This window comes from Onychostoma macrolepis, chromosome 09 (assembly GCF_012432095.1).
Source record: "Onychostoma macrolepis isolate SWU-2019 chromosome 09, ASM1243209v1, whole genome shotgun sequence".
Lineage (NCBI taxonomy): Eukaryota > Metazoa > Chordata > Actinopteri > Cypriniformes > Cyprinidae > Onychostoma > Onychostoma macrolepis.
In genome coordinates, this window is record NC_081163.1 from 28,565,623 (window position 1) to 28,584,999 (window position 19,377).

The 19,377-nt window shown below is 36.4% G+C and overlaps 1 protein-coding gene across 8 annotated transcripts in view; it reads right to left on the reverse strand.

The window, feature by feature from the left end:
• Nucleotides 1–19,377, reverse strand: part of myo1b (myosin IB) — an 85,552-nt gene that overhangs the window by 24,263 nt on the left and 41,912 nt on the right. For all 8 annotated transcript variants that reach the window (XM_058786640.1, XM_058786641.1, XM_058786642.1 and 5 more), the window contains 6 exons: nt 19,075–19,169; nt 17,019–17,123; nt 14,652–14,698; nt 8,845–8,908; nt 3,400–3,498; nt 2,650–2,753 (listed from right to left, as the gene is read on the reverse strand). In XM_058786640.1, coding sequence (XP_058642623.1) covers nt 2,650–2,753; nt 3,400–3,498; nt 8,845–8,908; nt 14,652–14,698; nt 17,019–17,123; nt 19,075–19,169 — 514 coding nt within the window. The remainder of the gene's footprint in view (nt 1–2,649; nt 2,754–3,399; nt 3,499–8,844; nt 8,909–14,651; nt 14,699–17,018; nt 17,124–19,074; nt 19,170–19,377) is intronic.

The window sequence follows — 19,377 nt, forward strand, 5'->3', positions numbered from 1 at the left end:
GTGAAGCCATAAATTACGTTTAAAATCGCTGATAATAAACGTGCAAGCAGTTCACTGACAAAGTCAATGGTCTAAAGGCCGGAGATAACAGCGAGTGAACTGTAAAGGACTGTAATGTGACGCAGCTAAAAGTGAATGACAAACCAATAACTTTCTTTATCTCTGAATGGTAACACAATATAATCCTTCCAGAGTGTAAACACTCTTCAACATTTTTTTTCATGTTAACAAGACAAGCATGTCGTGTCTCTAAGAATGAACATTCTGCTGAGTTTTGTATATTATTTACAGCCTAGCATAAATAGAAACCATCCTCCCTCGTGGAAGTGTTTACTGTCTCCTACACACAGAGCCTTATTTATGCTTAACCTTATAAACTACAAATGTCTACACTGCAAAAAAGGCATGTTTCTAATTAATTCGATTTGACTCCCCAGGCAAGGGGTTAAAAGACAGAGCCAGAGGCTCAGCACATGCTGAGTTAGGGTGTTCTGATGTCAGCATGGAGCTTGGCTTAGGCCTATTGTTCATCAGAACTGCACTGTATTGTCTGATACGGTGCTGAATTCAGATCAGTTTAATGTGGGCTGCATTGTTTGCTTGGACACAGACATTCTGCACTCATTTCTAGAAGACAAGCAAAGAACAGGCTTTCAAAATAAGGATGGCCCAAAGGCCCAGGCCCGGGCCCAACAAGAAAGGTTTGGGCTAGTTGATAGAAAAGTCACTTGTCTTAATGGGACAGAGAATAAACAGGCAACAACACTGTCAAAAATGTAATACTCAAGCACATTATTCAATTCAATTTCATTTTATTGTTGGAATTTCTTCCAAAAATTGTCTTGCATCCCTACTGTCTAACATTAATTCACAGCCATACACATTATACAATACAATACACACACACAAAGTACACATTGGCACCCATCCATCTGCAGTGCAAATGCTTAAGCACCTTCCATTCCTCAGAATCTTGCTGCCTACTTAGACCCCTTATTCTGATTAACTAATTTTACTGACTGATGAACAAAATATTTCCGTAATCTGTTCATTCTGGCCTATGGTACTCTCAGTCTCCTATTCAATGGCAAAAGTTTATATTCCTCATACAGAATATGGGAAGAATCAGACCTTTTTTTTTTTTTACCTGCCAGGGATAACATTTTCTTCTTGTACAACTTATGAAAACTTGGCTCAAGCATTTGACCCACAATCTTAGAACAGTTAGATATCAATCTCACCAGACGAGCTTTGAGTCGAACAGAGAGACAGCTATACCATGCACATATTCCATATTGTACAACACTCTGTATTACAGATTATGCGTTGCTAGCTGTGTTTTCCCAGTGTAAATACACTACTTTTCAAGTCTGGGGTCAGTAAAGTTGCATTAAATTTATCAAAAGTGACAGTAAATAAATTGTTAATGCTATAAAAGCACAACTATTTTCAACATTGATAATACATGTTTTTGAGCTCAAGTCAGCATATTAGAATGATTTCTGCAGGATTATGTGACTCTGAAGACTGGAGTAATGGCGCTGAAAATTCAGCTTTGCATCACAGGAATAAATTACATTTTAAAATATATTAAAATAGCAAACAAATTATTTTAAATTGTAATAATTTTTCACAATATTACTGTTTTGTTTTACTGTACGTTTGATCAAATAAATGCAGTTTTGGTTGAGCATAAGAGACTTCATTTAAAAATATTTAAGAATCTTACCAACCCTTAATGACTTTCTTACATTTTACTGTTAGAGTACATAGCTATTTGCTTTTTTTTTTTTTATGATTATCATCATTTAATTTTGAGTATTTTGACAACATATTCCAGATGTTTCTAAATGGCAGTCGCCTTGTTTATTTTACAACAGTGACCAACTAACAACTACCCTTCACTTTATCCCTTACATAATTTACAGCTATTATTGCATTATAATATTATTATTATTATTATTATTATTATTATATTATAAACCCTTATGAAAGCTAACTTCCAAAAATAGATGTCATTTATATTAAATCTCCCTGGTAAAAAAAATTAAAAATAAATGAAACAAAAAAAAATTATAATAAAATAAAATAGATAGAAAATCATTTTTGAATAAGTCAGAAGCAAAATATGTTTAAAAAATATATTCAATATTGTTTTTTGTTTTTTTTTTGTCTCCAGGCCAGTGAGGCAAGAGTCACTACTTGCTAAACCAGGCCTGCAGAAATCAGTACTTATGGTTAAACCCTGCAACAGCAGTCCATCCTCCGCATGACCCGTTTTCACAATAACAATAAGTGTGCATGAGAAAAACAGAAGCACTGATTCTATTTACACAAGTCAGCTGTGAGCAGGTGGAATTCCCCCTTAAATGAACTTCCCCATCTTCAAGTAGAGGCTTGAATGAAGCTCAAATTACATAAATGACACAAGGTAAATTGTTTTGTTCATATCAAACTTCACCTCAGTGGGGTAAAGGGTGATCTTATCCAGTTAATCCAGGGAGATAAGGTGCTTTGCTAACTTCTCATCATACAGGGTGCCATGGATCTGAGCTAATCCCAAGACAGTCTGAACGAATGACACATGCTATAATGTGTCAGGAACCAGCTACTGTATGTAGTGTACGGTAGGCCTGAAAGAAAACTTACTCTGACTGTTCTGAAACTGGCAGCATCGTCCAGTCCATTGACTGTTGCTGAATCCAGGCTAAGGTAGTTGTATTTGCTGAAGTCTCGGTCCAGCTTCAGTTTTTCTGAAAGAAAAAACACAGTTAGAGCATTAAAGGCCATTCACTTGACAACCATCTTTGATGCAAGTTCTCAGATTTGTTTTACTATGAGTGGTCACTCTTTGTACTTTCCCTTTATACCATGGGTGTCCCATCCTGCTCCTGGTGGGCCAACATCCTGCAGAGTTTAGCTCCAACACACTCGTCTGGAAGTTTCTATTCAGTCTGAAGACCTTGATTAGCTGGTTCAGGCATGTTTAATTAGGCTTGGAACTAAACTTTGCAGGACGCTGGCTCTCCTGGAGCAGGATGGGACACCTCTGCTTTATGCCGTCCTTAGTTTCGATGTATCGGCCATTCCATAAAACCCAGTTGCTATCAGATTATGTTACATCTAAGTGGTATTCTGCTCAGCTCACCCCTTTGATTCTTGAAATCAAAGCCTTTTATTGTGTTCTCTTTCATTCAAAAATGTTAAACAATGAACGTGGTCCAACAGTATGCAAATAAACCACGAATTAACCATAAATTCTGTTCCCAGAGGCTTTAACTCAGGTATGTTTCAGTGCAATCCAGTAATCTTTTCCACACTATGTTCTGAAAGTCACTGAATGGATTGTGCGTTGGGAATGCACATGTAATCATAAAAACTCTGCAAGTGGTCTCTTACTGAGCGTGTCATCTGATGCTCCAGAAAGCAGCTGGTAGAAGATGTGGAAATTCCTCTCGCCCCTGGGCTGCTTTACCACACGGGATTTCTCCAAGAGATCTGCGAAAGGGAAATATCAAAGCACAAAACACTTCATGAGCATTATACACAGCTGACTCAGCTTAAACAGGGAGCAACAGAAGGGCTTCTGAGGCAAAACATTCCATTCATCTTATCCACAGAGAGAAAGTTAAGACAACGTTTAAACCTAAAAGACAGACCTAACATGAGCTACAAGGCTGTCGTGCACACAATTTGTTTTCAACTTCATAAATAAATAAATGTTAATTGTGGAATTCCCAGTGAAGAGCTACACACAGATGAAACTGGCTATAGACAATTCTCTCCTACTCCTACTCTGAACAGCCATTTCAGAGAAAAACAAAGGTGTTTTCCTGTTTATATCAGAATGAATATTTAGGTATCCATGGTGAAGTTTTCATTGTTCATTGTATTCAGATTGAGACGGGAAGTCTCACAGGAGGAATATGTCACACCACCCACGCTCCATCTAGATGTGTGCCCATTAGAAAACAGCAGCATCAGCCTAAAGCCTCGATTACCTCATCATCAACAACATTTATTAGCTTGATATGAGAGAAGACATGAAGCACTGTTTATATGAGCAACTACAAAAATTATGCAGCAGTATTATCAATGAATTACTGATAATTCTGATAACCCTTGACAAAGCACCAATAAAACCATTTTTGACAATTCAAACTCACTGAGAGTTGCACTATGACAAGCATTTTGCTGGTAATATAAAATTAAGCATACATTGTGTATATATATACACACACATATACATATACATACACATATATACACATACACACTATATTGCCAAAAGTATTGGGTCATCCCCTTCTAATGAACAGGTTTGACTACTTTAGTAATTTCCATGAGTAAAAATCTTAATGTTTAAGCATATAATGATATTCTAGTGAATTGTGTGCTTCTAATTTTAAAAGCAACAGTTTGGACAGGACCCTTTTCTATTCTAACATGACAATGCCTCTGTGTATAAGGCAAGGTTCAAAAAGAAATTATTGATTTAGTCAGTGTGGAACAACTTGACAGGTCTGCAGAAAGCCAAGTCCTAATCCAAGCTGAACACCTCTGGTGTGACTTTAAATGCAGATTTACCAAAACATTGGTTACCAAACACCAATGACTTGTACATACACTATATGGACAAAAGTATTGGGACGTCCCCTTCTTTAGAACAGAAAAAAGGCACTGATGGAAACAATTCATGCATTTAAAATTTTTATTTCCATCTCTGTTGCAACAGTTTTGGAAGTGTCTAAAATGACTGTACCCATATGTACAAGTCATTGGTGTTTGGTAAAGACTTTTTGGCTCAAGATCTGCATTTAAAGTCACACCAGAGGTGTTCAGCTTGGATTAGGACTTGGCTTTCTGCAGACCGGTCAAGTTCTTCCACACTGACTCAATCAATCATTTCTTTTTGAACCTTGCATTTATATTTATTTATTAGACACAGAGACTTTTATTTAAGTCTTTACTGTCACTCTGGATCAATTTAACGCATACTTGCTGAATAAAAGTATTAATTTCATCATAATAATAATCATAATAATAATAATCCCTAAACTTTTGAATGGTAGTGCATGCACAGAGGTAAATAATGCTGTTTATTACTGTGTATTGGTATATTGGCTCATATAAATGAAAATGATTCAATAGTCAACCTTTTAGCGTAAATTTACGAATATTCAAAATATACCATCAAAAGTCTACTGCTATAGTATGAGGCCCTAAATGACAATTTATCATCAAATAACTCAATTTAACATCTGTATTGGAGGAAACTAAAATGTCCATGCTACTTTAAGTTTTTGGTTCATTTATAAAGGCAAGATGACAATGAGCAGTTGTCACTTCCTCTTTTATCTGATGCCTGTCACAGCAGTGGCTTAGTGGCTGTGGGCCACAAGCTCATTAATAGTTTATAGCCCAGTTAAAGATCCCCTGTTGTGGAATCTACCTCAACAACAATCAAACACTAAAGGAGTATCCTTTGTCTCTCTTCTCCCCCATCGTCTCGTTTAACTTCCAGAGATAAATCATGCTGTCTGGTGTAAGGGTAGCGTCTGAGGCAGGATGAGTCTGAGGAATGCAGGAAAACTTCAGCCCTGAGGGGACTCCACTCTGACCTTCCACCTTCTGTACACACGCAGACCTTTGTTATTGCTTTCACACAACTCCAGTAATGGCCAGTAACTTCTGTCCTCCACTCAAAAATCAGAAGTCGTTCTTCTCTGCAATGCTTTGAATTGACCTAGCAAGCTGCCTTGTTTTGAGCTGCCTTCTAAGTGCCCGTTCACACAGGATAAATTCTTGCATACAAACGTAACGCAAGATAATTGAACAGAATGTGCCATTATAGGGGGATTTTCTCCCACAAATAGTTGCAAATATAATCACTCAGTAAATCAGATATTGAAATATTGAATTAATGATATTAAAATAAGCATTCTCCATCTGGTCTATTGTTTGGTCCACTGTTTTTAATCCAACATCACTTAGTGGCAAAACTATTTTGAATCATATTTGATTAGCAAATTTCCTAAAAGCCTGTTGTACATAATCTGCTACATGTCTTTTGTCATCTTAGTGATAGTTTATAGGTTTAAAAAAAAAAATAATAATAATCATGAAGTAAAAGGCCTCTTAATAGAATTGAAAAATGCCCCCCATCAGATCGTGTTCACGTGTCTTTTTACTGTGAGACCTTTACTGATTTTTTTTTTTTATAAAGTAAACATAAGATATATTTTTATATTATTAATATAAACATTTACTGAACATTTGCAAGTGATTTACATTACAAGCTATCAGACTTTCATTTTACTTTGGGCATATAAATATCAAAAACTACACCAAATTGCATATTTTTGCTCAGTTTTGGGCCTCTGGATAAACTGACATGTTTTCTCCTCAAGTACGCACTGCATATTCTCACTATATCATACAATCTGAAGCATAGACTTATTTCATAGGTCAGGCTTTACAGGGTTAACTTGGTGGGGTCTTAAAAACAGTAAGATGCACTGTAACAGCTAAACACATCTGTCTACCACATGACAACATTTATCCTGCTTCATCTGCCATCTTGAATGTCATTTTTTCCCCTCTCAGCTTGGTGCAATGCATTCTGGGATTGCCTTTTTCTGCACAGGATTTTCTGACTTAGAATAAAGAATAACCTTCACGTTGGGAGCATGCCTATGATGCTGCTCAGTAGGTTTTAAGAATAGAGTTCTGGGGCATGAAGTCTGTTTTCTCAAATCATCTAAAACAGTTTCTAGTGGGGGAAAATGAAGTATCAGATGACTCTAAGACTGTTTCTTACTTTAGAGGAAAGCCCTCAGGCTTCAAAGCAGTCTGTAGCATCCTGTTATAGCCTGTCTGTGGACATGCAACTTGGTTGTTTTGAAGCACTCACAATAGATTATATTGTGCAGACTACATGAAGCTGCAACAGTTCAAACTAGACTGGTTTTAGACAGCAGAGGTCAACTGCACCAGCTGCTATTGGATCATTAAGAGTAATGTTATATTATGCAACTGCGCATAGCTACGTTCTGTCTTAAGAACAAATAGTGCAACTGAATAAAGTACAGAGTTACAACTACTTAAAAACGGCAGGTGCAACTCTACCCAGACTTCAGTAAAAATTGTGGGGGAATTGTTTTAACTGTGGGACTGTTAAAAGCTCTTCCAATCACACATCGGAAAAAAAAGTGTGACATTTTGCTCCCACTTCCTGTGTCTTTAGCTGTATATGTTTGTGAAGTCAAAATAAGAGATAACCGGAAACAGGTGAAGGTCTTGCTGTCCTCAAGGAAAGTCACGGTGTTCATAATATACCCGAGCAGAGGCATTTCTAGATCTGAGCTGAAGGGGTAACTGTTGAGTGAAGTAATTTTGTGCTGATCCAAATACAAGTACAAAAGAAATGTCATTATGTTGTCAATTAGGGCTAGTGACTCCCCTGCATGTGATGGAGTGCCGTAGATAAATCACATCAGCATCATTAAGAGTGGGAGACTGATCAATTCACTCACGTGGATAGTGTATCTGATTGACCATTTACTCAAACTGCTGTACTATATAGGTTACAAACTCTCCTCAAATCAATGAGCAAATGGACAAATTGTGTTAACTGCTAGAGGAAGTTGCTGTGGGATTAATTATCTCTCAATTATCTCTCCATGCCAAGATTTGGCACGACTGAATTGCTAATTATAATTACTTGAAGTGGTAGCACTTTCGTTTCCATTTAAAGATTTTAAGGTCACTTGTCAGTGGCATAGTTATTTTTGACTAGATAAATGTTTCTACAGTTTAGAAATTGCCTGCTATTTCAACAATTATTTAATAGGTTAGCTGACATGTAAAAAATGCACTCTTAATGTTTTCAACATTGTCAATATAATTATTCGATGTTTAAATTTATAGTAATATATTAGAGATTGTGCATATTTAAAGTCACCATTCCTCATCGTTTCAACTACCCATTAATTCAACTATACATGAACCAAATGCATGAGGAAACATTTAGCTAAATGGACCACTGGCTTCAACAGTCAAGAGCATGTGTGCCAAGCCAACTAGACTGCTGGTCTGGCTTTGAATTTGCAGAGAGACCGGCTCAGGGGCATATTACAGGAACCATTGCTATGGTGCTACAAAATAAGGACATTCTCTGGATGGTTTGTGTGTGTATAAATGTAGCACAGTTTCCCAAAACCCTCTCTGAGAGCACACAGCTGGGAGCAAGAGAAAGGACACAGCTACTTGTATAAAATTCTTAGAGAAAAAAAAAAAAAAAGAAAGAAGGTTGCCCAAAATGAAGCTTCTATCATCATTTATTCTCCCTTGCATATCATCTTTGCACTCAAATGACTTTTTTTTTTCTTTTTCAGAAAACTAAAATAATTTCTAAAGAATTCATGCAGTTCTTATCCAATAGAAACCGTGATCCATTGTTTGTTTTTTCCCATTTACTGTCACTCTTGATCAATTTGCTGTATCCTTGAAGAATAATAGAATCCAAAAAAATAAATAAATAAAAATAAAATCTTACTGGCCTCAAACATTTTGAACAGTATAGTGTATGAAACAAGTCATTTTGACTACTTTTATAATGGTTGTTCTGTACATTTTGGAGGTTGACAGTCACATCACAATGTTATTGTATGGAACAAAAGCTGCATGAACATTTTTCAGACTTTTGTATTTTACACATACATGGGCTTGGAACAACATGAGGGTGAATAAATAATGAAAGAAAGGGGGTGAACTATTCCTTAATTTCTACTTGGGCACTATTACAGGGATACTCCTTGGTTTCCACCTTGTAATTATACTCACAATTACTGATGACTCCACCAAGGGGGTCTCCTTTGAAGTCAAACTCGACATCCATGTACTTCCCCTGTAGAAAGAGAAGAAATTGTTAGTACGTCCCGTAAAAAGTGCATGGTGGGTTAGTTGATGACATGACTCTTTATTGTTGTTTAACATGGCCTTCCTGTGCAGTCAAAATAAGATATGGCTAAGAAGCTAAGGTCTAAGAAGCAATGGTGACACTGCATCAAGGCCTTTGGTACTAATGGCAGGCTTGCTGCGGAGAACCACGTGGCTCTTTTGTGGTTCTTGATGGTAGGAAAAGACGCATGACACTGAGGGCAGCGATCACTGCAAATAGGGCTGAAATTTGAGCCTTCCGTGAGGCAAATGGGAGGGAAAAAAAAAGAAAAAAAAAAAGAATTCCCTCAATTCTCCAAGCACAGGCCTGTTCATAACCATAACACACGCTGCCAATCATACATAGATTTGCAATGGAGTAATGGACTACTGTGGGAGAAGAGTTTTTTTTTTTACTGCTGTAATGGTAAAAGAAACTTTTTTTGTCTTTCTGTCCCCGCACACTATTTGAGAAAGGAACAGTAAGCCCAGTGTCTCTGGAGCCAGTTAATTTTTTCCCTCTTTATTTATATCCAACAGCTCTTCAAAAAGGAAACTGCCTCAGAGGCTGCTGAATAAACTCCTAGAACTCTAAAAGCCTCAGCCAACACAGGAAGTAACAGCTGAAAATTCCTTTGAGAAAAGTTGTAATAGTATAGCAGTTGAAAACTATATGTGACCCTGGTCGACAAAACCAGTCTTAAGTGTAATTTTTTTTCGAAATTAAGATTCATACATAATCTGAAAGCTGAACAAATAAGCTTTCCATTGTATGGTTTGTTAGGATTGAACAATATTTGGCCGAGATACAACTATTTGAAAATCTGGAATCTGAGGGTGCAAAAAAATCTAAATATTGAGAAAATCACCTTTAAGGTTGTCTAAATGAAGTTCTTAGCAATGCATATTACTAATCAAAAATTAAGTTTTGACACATTTACGGTAAGAAATTTACAAAATATCTTCATGGATGATCTTTACTTAATATCCTAATGAGTTTCGGCATAAATTATTTTTGGCTATTGCTACAAATATACCCCAGCGACTTGAGGCTGGTTTTGTGGTCCAGGGTCACATATGATAAAATGGTGCTTGAGATAGAAAACATTTCAGAGAAATTAGAAATTCTAAATCTCAAGGTGTTAACATGTCATCAATTTAGAAATCAGAGATGGTTCCGTTCCAAAACCTGTCGAGCTGGCTTGCTGCCTTCTGCCTACACAGGTAGCAGCCTTTGAAGGCTGTATCCTAACCAAGGTGCTGACTTGTAAAATATTCTGCACAGTCCATTGCTGTTTACACCACACAAATGGAAAGTAAACTATTCACAATTTCAATTTCAATAGAGTTTGTTATTAGCATCTAGCTGTGCTAATAATGTGATACCTTAATTAGCATAAATAAATGACACCCTTGTGAAAAATTAATACACTTAGTTGACACTCAATGTGTTCTTGTGGTTTACTTCATATGTTAAAAGTGTAAGGTAAACGTACCCATTAAGCACACTTCCATGTTTGAGCTCAGATTATAAAAAAAAAGAAAAAATAAGTTATTTTCCTACTTGATGTCTTAACCAATTAATGTGTGTTACTATATACCTCCTGTAATCTCAAAATCAACCACATCATTGCACACTGAGATATGAGTCTCCATGTGTTCACACTGTCTGGCAGCCATTTTGAAAGCTGTCTAAAAACTTTCACCAAAACAAGAGCCCTTTAAATGTGCATTTTTTAGATGTTTAAGCCTTTATTTTGGGTAAGTTTCACTACTTGCTGTAAAATTAAGAGATTAATGTTTAGACGTGTGCATATTATAACCTGGAACTTGGATGTGGGAAATAATTACAGTTAGATTCAAAATATAGTTTTAGCAACATAGCGCAGATGCTACAGAATACAGTTAGCTGACTAGCTGTATATGAGTGTGTGCTACGCCAACATATTACTTCACAGACATTACTGGCTTGTACTTTTAAATCCATAATATTATAAATTTACAGTTTATTGCTGGTCTGTGGTTTTATACTGCTGTAATTTTTAAAGGATTTCATATTATTTTAAGGTGAGCTTAAAGGGTACACTACTATGAAAATCACAGCTTCAGTGTGACATCAATAAGAAAAAGTATAATTTCATAGATGGTTAATAATAGTTGTTCATATTAAAATGTGTCAACTTAATACATGACCTAGAATATTTATTTAGCAAAATCCTATCATTTTAATAAATATTACATGAAATTTATTAAAAATTGTTGCTGCTCCAATTAAGCTCAGAGTGATCTCTTTAAGCTCTTCCACACTGAACATCTATGTAAATACTTTATAAACAGACTTTAAATATTAACTGATGGTCGTCACTTTAAGTTGATCTTTATAAAATGATTAATAACTTATTTTAACAGCTTTAAGATAAAATCTAGACATAACTATAGTTTATGCCTAAAAATGAAAGGGGCATGTCATCCATTCAAAGAAGAGCCATCAGAAACCTGTCGCATCTGTCCAGGAAAAAAGCAACTAAAGGCTGGAATACACTACACGACTTTTAAAATGTGAACGGATTTTTAAAACACTAGACCTCATACACTTACCTACTTTGTAAATAGTTTGTTTTTTGGATATGTGCTACTTTGCTCATTTATTTAGCTGAATGTGGGCTAGTCTAGATGTTGCTTAAATGACACTTGATCAAATTGAATGCCTTGTTGCTTGATTATAGTGTTGTTGTTTTTTTGTGATTGACTTTGTACCTTAAAATAATAATTTTAATAAAATTCAATTATTCTTTAAAGAGGTCGTTTAAAATAAACAAGAATTTTTAATAAAACATGATGTGAGCTTAATGGGAACAGGGGTGTGCTTAAAGGGTACAAAAATGTACCCTTTAAGACACAGCCAGACTTTTTGTATATTTATGTATATCTTACTTGAAATGCTTTTGTCATTTAAAATAAAATTTAATATTTTTGTGTGAGAGATTAATATTTTATTTTAACATAACGTCTTGTACTGAAACCAATATCTTGTGCACTAAAAATGACTCGATGTAGATTTTGGTGAGCTTAATGCACGTTTACCCCCATTTAAAAAAAATAGGGTTAACATAACCTAAACTTGCAGTTAATATAACATTAATGAAATAAGGTCATTTAATTACACTTTTTATTTTAAGGTGTCCTTGTTACATGTTACATGTTACATGTACTTACTATTATAATAACAATAAATTATGCATAACTACAATGCAAGTAACCCTAAGCCAAACCCTAACCCTAAACATACACTAAGTACATGTAGTAAATTAATATTACTTGGTATTTAAATTTAATTACACTGTAACAAGGACACCTTAAAATAAAGTGTAACCCCAAACCCTAACCCTGTACATATAGTAAGTACATACTTAAATGTTTAATTGCACAGGGACACCTTAAAATTGTCAGTCCTCTGTCGTGTGTCATGTGTTCCCGCCTCTTGTGTCTTTATTTGGTCATGTTCCTGTCCTTGTTCAGTGTGATTATTAGTTAAGTCTTGTCCAGCTGTGTTTGTCTAATTATGTCTAATTATCATGTGTATTTAGTTCATGCCTGTTTAGTTAGATTTTGTCTGGTCTACTCGTTATTCCCGGTGTTCCTGTGTGTCTGCCCTGCCTTGCCCTGCCCTGTCTGTTTTGGAATCATTAAAAGACTGTATTTTGAGTTATCCTCGTTCCTCCCTGCTGTGTGCACCGTGACAGAAGACCAGACCTAAACTTAAGCGACGCCATCCTGTCCTGTGCTGTCCTGTCTGTTTAGCCCCGGAGGGCTCCTGATACCCCCTAGCTACCCCATGGATTTTTTTTTTGGGGGGGGGGGGGGTAAAGGGTTCCGGCTGTAGGGGTCGGGCCAAGGCCCCGAAGTAGATCCTGCCATGGCCTCCTGAGCTCCCAGCTCCGCCATGGCCTCCGATCTGTCTGTTCCGCTCTGGAGGTCCCCGTCCTGTCTTCCTGTCCATGTCTGTCCTGAGGGGCCTCCAGAGTGCCCACCCCCCCTCCCCGGTGGTACTGTTATGGCGCGGGACACGCCTTCCGGGAAGGGGGAGTCATGTCAGTCCTCTGTCGTGTGTGTTCCCGCCTCTTGTGTCTTTATTTGGTCATGTTCCTGTCCTTGTTCAGTGTGATTATTAGTCAAGTCTTGTCCAGCTGTGTTCGTCTAATTAGGTCTAATTATCATGTGTATTTAGTTCATGCCTGTTTAGTTAGATTTCGTCTGGTCTACTCGTTATTCCCGGTGTTCCTGTGTGTCTGCCCTGCCTTGCCTTGTCTTGCCCTGTCTGTTCTGGATTTATTAAAGACTGTATTTTGAGTTATCCTCGTCTCCTCGTTCCTCCCTGCTGTGTGCACAGTGACAAAAATAAGGTATAACCTATCTTTTCTTGTGCTTTAAAGTATACTTATTTGATGCGTTGACTAACATAATTTTTAATGTGTAATTACAAATATTTAAATACATGACATACAAGTTTTAATAGAAATAACACTACAGTCATATCAGTATACTTTATCAATAGTTAAAAGATAATAAGTAATTATGAAATTACATAAAGATGTAAGATTTATGTAAGTGGACACGTGTACAAGCTATTAAGTGCCCAAAAATATTCAAAGAATATTCTTAAGTGTGAGCTTAAATGTAAAGTATATAATTTCTATAATAAGTGCACTTTATTACAAAGTATGCTTAAGGTATATTACTTTTCACATGGGCACACCAATGGTAAAACGTTTACTTTTTTTTAAACTTATAATTCATGGCAATTTTTATTCTTTATTTTTATTCGCCTCAAAATGCTACCTATATAGGCACGGTTTTAAAACAAAGCCACAGAAATAAATGGTTCCTGGCTAAAGATTGTTACAGTATGTAACACACTGATGGTCTCATGTGGGTGGTGCAAGATCTAGTAAGAGTGCTCAACAAACTCATTTTTGAGCCACGAGTTACTAAAATTTAGATCTGGTAAGTTTCCTGAGGATAAACGTCAACAGCAACATTGACTCAATGCTGTTCTGTTTTCCCTGTTATGTAAACTGAACAGCACCTCTGTTGAACCTCTGAAAACACACGCTGGATGGACAATGCTGTGTGGTCTGACCTCTGTAAGTACACCCTCTATAGCTCAGTATATGTTTACTTTATGTGGTCAGGCTATGACGGACAGCTGGAAAGGGTCCAGACTGTCAAAGAGCAGCAACATTAAACACATTTGCATAAATAGAGATATTTAACTGTGCTGAATGGCATTGTGGGAGTCTGTCCTCATGGACAACAGGGAGAAAAAGAACAGACTCAAAGGCATCTGGAGGTGGTTGCCAGAGAGGTTACAGAGAGTTCTGTTTGAATCCGCTATATGCACGAACAGCAATCGCTCTAGTGTTGCTGTGTGATAATAAGGCCAGATGTGCTCAGGGCCGGTCCATAAGCAGCAGAACCCAAAGCAAACCGGGGATGTTGCAGTATAATTTTTGCAAAATCAAACTCCCAAGAAAAGCATTGCATCACTTTAGGGGTGGGCTGACAGAAAGTAATAAGAATCCTTTGCCAGTGTTCACATTACGGATCAAAAGTCCATGTTGATCTAATCTAAAGCAAACACACTCTAGAGGGAGGAGCAGCATCAAAACACTCGTAAAATATTCTGTCTGGAAAAAGAAAGAGATACTCACAAATCGAGAAGAGTTGTCATTCCTCACGGTTTTGGCGTTCCCAAAAGCTGCAGTGGAATAACATGTTGTAAGTTAGTCAAGCCACATTCATTGAGCACTACATTTCTACTTTGACTGATGTCATCTGGTGGAAAAATTATCCTGAATCCTCTCAGCTACCTTTCATCATATTCATGGAGCATAAGATACTTAAGACGGCCTAAAATTATAAATAAAAACAATTCCATATGTCCTTCAATAATGCGTCTCTTTAAACACTGAGTCTCTTAGTTAATTTACATTTATAGATTTGGTAGCTAAATTTATCCTAAGCAGTTTAATTAACGTTCAAGGTTTACATTTTATCAGCTGAACCCATGACCTTGGCATTGCTAGTGCGCCGTGCTTTACTGTTTGAGCAACAAGATGACAACACAAATTAATATTTCAATGTGTTTAACATTTGTTTGGGTCCCAATATTAGGTGGTACTTACATTTAAATTAATCATTCGGTACAATGCACTTATTGTGTACATACGTTTTTACATTGTACTTATATTTTTAAAAATACCTATATGTAATTACATCTGTAATTAATTTCTGTAGTTACATTTATAATTACACTGTAGACCCATCCCTCACACCTTAACCCACACTTAAACCTACCCATACCACCAAACCTGTCCCTAACCTTACCCGTATCCCAACTCAATAGCAGCAAAAGTGTTTTGCAATACAGTATGAACACACACAATAAGTACATTGTACCGAATGATTGATTTAAATGTAAGTACATAGTAGTTAAGGCCACCTAATATAAAGTGTGATCTTCGTTTGTTTTCAAACAAAGGCTACATTCCAAAAACATATTACTCTAGTACATGATATGTAATACTGCGTTCATAAGGCAAATGTTCTGCATGATGAAATTAAATATCCAGATGACCTAATACATTTGCAGTATAAAAAAAAAAAAAAACACGGCACAATGCACAGAATAATATATCCCACAATGCAACCTTCCACTTTTTTTTTTTTTAAGTACTAATTCTCACTATTAACTAGTTTCTTATTATCAGTAGCATATTGGCTGTTTATGAGTACTCAAAGCACACAGTGCCTTATTCTGAATGACCATATTTTAGATCCCTTAACCTTACCTCATACCGAAACTTAACAACTAGCTTACTAACTATAAATAAGCAGCAAATTAGGAGTTTGAGGCAAAAGTCATAGTTAATAATTAGTTAAAAGTTAGAATCGGACACCAAACTGAAGTGTGAGATATATATCATTGGTATAGAAACTCTATAGTATAGTCTATAGCCTTTTTAGGATTTGCTAATTGTCATGATGTGTTTTTCAGGGAATTTTCATGATTTTCTTCAGGGAATTAAAACTTTTCCCCGAAGTTTTCAATGATCATGCATGGGAAATCTGCATACAAAAAAAAAGCCATATTTAGTTTGACAGCCATTTTTTCAGATCCCATTTTGTTCTCCAGCAAAACACTTTTTGTTTCGGTGTTTTTTGTTTGAAGACGATTCTACTGAAATTACCATTAACCATACTTAAAAATGAAGGTTTTATAATGGGGTTTTCACAGTGATGCCATAGAAACACCAATGTTGGTTCCCCAAAGAATCTTTCAGTGAAGAGTGCTTAAAAGAACCATATATCTTTTTTTTTTTCTTAGAGTGAGGATTATAATATATATATATATATATATATATTTTTTTTTAAGTCTAAAGAAACTTTTTCCATTATAAAGAAAGTTTGTTAAAGGTTCTTCACGCCAATAAAGAATCTTTATTATTCATTATTACAACATTAAATATAACAAATTTTCATATTTTCCTTATGAACACAATCTCCCCATATACAAGCTGCATATATACAGAGAGTTTATGGTAGAGAAATATGCAGCAGGAAATGTGCAGGACCCCCAGTGTGGGGCTCATTACTTCCAGCAGCTAAACCCTCACAGATGTGGGACTTCACTCTGCTCTGAGTCCTGCTGCCAAGAAGCACTGGGCATTCCTACTCCATCTCATCGCTTATGGGCATTTCCTGCTCATGGCCCCACATAAAAACACAGCTGTCTGATTGCCAACAGGGACCATGAAGCTTTTGGCCCTTTAGTTGAAAGTGGGGCAAGATCATGGGAACACACATACGATGTAGGTCTCGAATCATCTGCTTCCAAACTTGCCTTAAAGAATGTGAAATGATCTGCCACCCAATTTTCTATTAAATTGACCTCCTGCTACATTCAAGCAGATCGGATGTCACATCAGTTTTAAGGCAAGACAAGGGACCTGAATATCTTAAAGGTGTAAAATGATAATTGGCAATTGGTACAAAAACAGAAGATGTGGAAGACTCACCCTCAAGCACGGGATTGGACTGAAGCAGCTGCTCCTTCACTTTGTTCACCTCCTGGCCCTTCCCACACACTGCTGCCACATATGACATCACAAACTTACTAGCCTCTGAAAAACAGACCACAGAAGAATGAGGTCAGGGGTCATCTTCTAGACGAGACCTCACCCCAAAAATCCCCTTTACATCAACTCTGCCCATCCTCCAGGGAGCAAACGCCTTTCCCACCTCACGAGAACCCAAACTCCCTCATTCTTCCAAAGCCAACTATGAGATCAGCTGTTTAAAGAGCTGATACTATTAATTATGAAGAGATGATAGAACAACTCAAATATAGGGGAAAACCTGTGCATCAATGTCCAGTTTGACAAATATAACTTGCACTGAAAAAAAAAAAAAAAATTTAAACTTTCTTCTTTTAGTTCATTTAGTAAATAAATAAATAAATAAATAAATAAAAAGTGGAATAGTGTAAAAGCATGCCCTAATTATGTTAAACTAGTGATTATCGTTATGATTTTTATTACTGTTCAAACTGTGTTTTTACATGGAATGATTTTAATCTACTTGGCACTAATGGCTGTGTAAGATTTATCTTGTTCGATGCTTAATGACTTTCCCATGTCTGGACCTATGAGAGCAGTGACTTGTGCACAGAAGTGAAATGTTTTCTGAAGGGAAGGACGCCCACTTATGTTTTAGAGATTTATGGCTATTTTTGGATTCCGCTCAATTCACAGGACTTAAAGTATGAAACATTTTGATCAAACCTTATACAAGAAGGGATGGCAGAGCGATAATCAAGCAGATAGAAAATAATGCTATAACTCCTCATTTCATATAGCTTTAAGCATAGGTCCTGAACACTGAATAAGAGAGCACAATTTAATTTATTTCTGGTAGATTTTCATTAGTGCAGAAGAGCATTTTGAAATTAACACAGTGACCTTGACTAACAGTCAATGATTTTCATCAGCCCTTGCTCTGTAGTCTGCAGTGTGTGGATTACCACAATCCCTATTTATCTCATTGCTTTGACTGTTGGATGTCCTGGATTTGAATGGTTGGCACAGTAAGATGCCCATTTTAAACCAAGAGGAGTCCAGTTTTGTACTGCTAAATGGCTGTGGTTAAACTTCAGCATTCGTAATGGTAATAAAACATCATCTTCCAAAAGAACATAATAGAGCTGAGCTGACATGAACAAACTCGAACAAATTTTCAGTCAGAAAATCGCAATATTGTACTTGCTTCTTAGATGAACACTTGCAATTCAAAAACTTAAATAAAAAATTGTTTATATTTCCTCATTTTAAAATCTGTAGGTCATTCATTGTTTGATCATCTCTACTTGGTCTTTAAGCTAAAGCTTAAAATGTTTTTTCTGTAAAGACTGATAAGCAGGCACAACTTAATTAGTAATTTGCTATTAAAACACAAAGGAAAGGGTCTCAAAGGGGAGAATATGAGATAGTATCCATAAGTAAACACTGGATGGGAGCCGAATGAAAACAATGAGTAATGATTGGCTCATAAATGATCAGAAACACAGCACCTGTTCCCCATTTGTAGATTTTGATCTGAGTCCCAACAGCAGATGAACAGTTTGACACATGAAGAATCTAAATGCATTTTTGAAAAAGCTCCAACACAGATGGACAGCACATTTCAAAGAGCTATGTTAGTCCGCAAAACTAATCTAATCTAAATCATTACTTTAGATTGCAGATTAATCCAACTTGCATAACCATACCAAAGTCCGTCTATTCAGAGTCTATGACCTACTGCCATACCATGATGCAGCATAACTACTGTAAAATGTAACGGGAGCAATTCAGCATCATCGGTGAAGCATTCGTTAACAACATAGTTAAAGATTTTAATTGGAGTAATGAGTGAATAAAATTAATGAGTGCAAGAGAATCAGAAATAAGTTATAAAAACTGTTTCACCATCAAGAAAGCAGCTAGTATCACAATACTGAAAAAATATAAAAGTTGAAACATCACTAATGCTAATTAGTTGCTTGACTCGTGTTTAAGTATTTGTAAGTGGTCTTACCCGTCTTTCCTGCCCCACTCTCTCCAGTGATGAGAATGCACTGGTCTTTATCTTGATCCCGCAGGGACCGGTAGGCCTCATCTGCCAGAGCATAACTGAGAAGAAACAGAGAATATTCAGGTTTTAAAAGTTTAACAAAGCAAAGCTTTCATTTCATTAGCCACCTGTCTTCACTGTTCTACTGAATCTGTATAAGCAATTTACTTCAACCATCTAGAAATTATTAAAAAACTGATGCTAAATTGAGAGCACTTTGTTATATGGTCTGATAAGAGGACAGGCAATGCATGGTGTAGAGTTGGG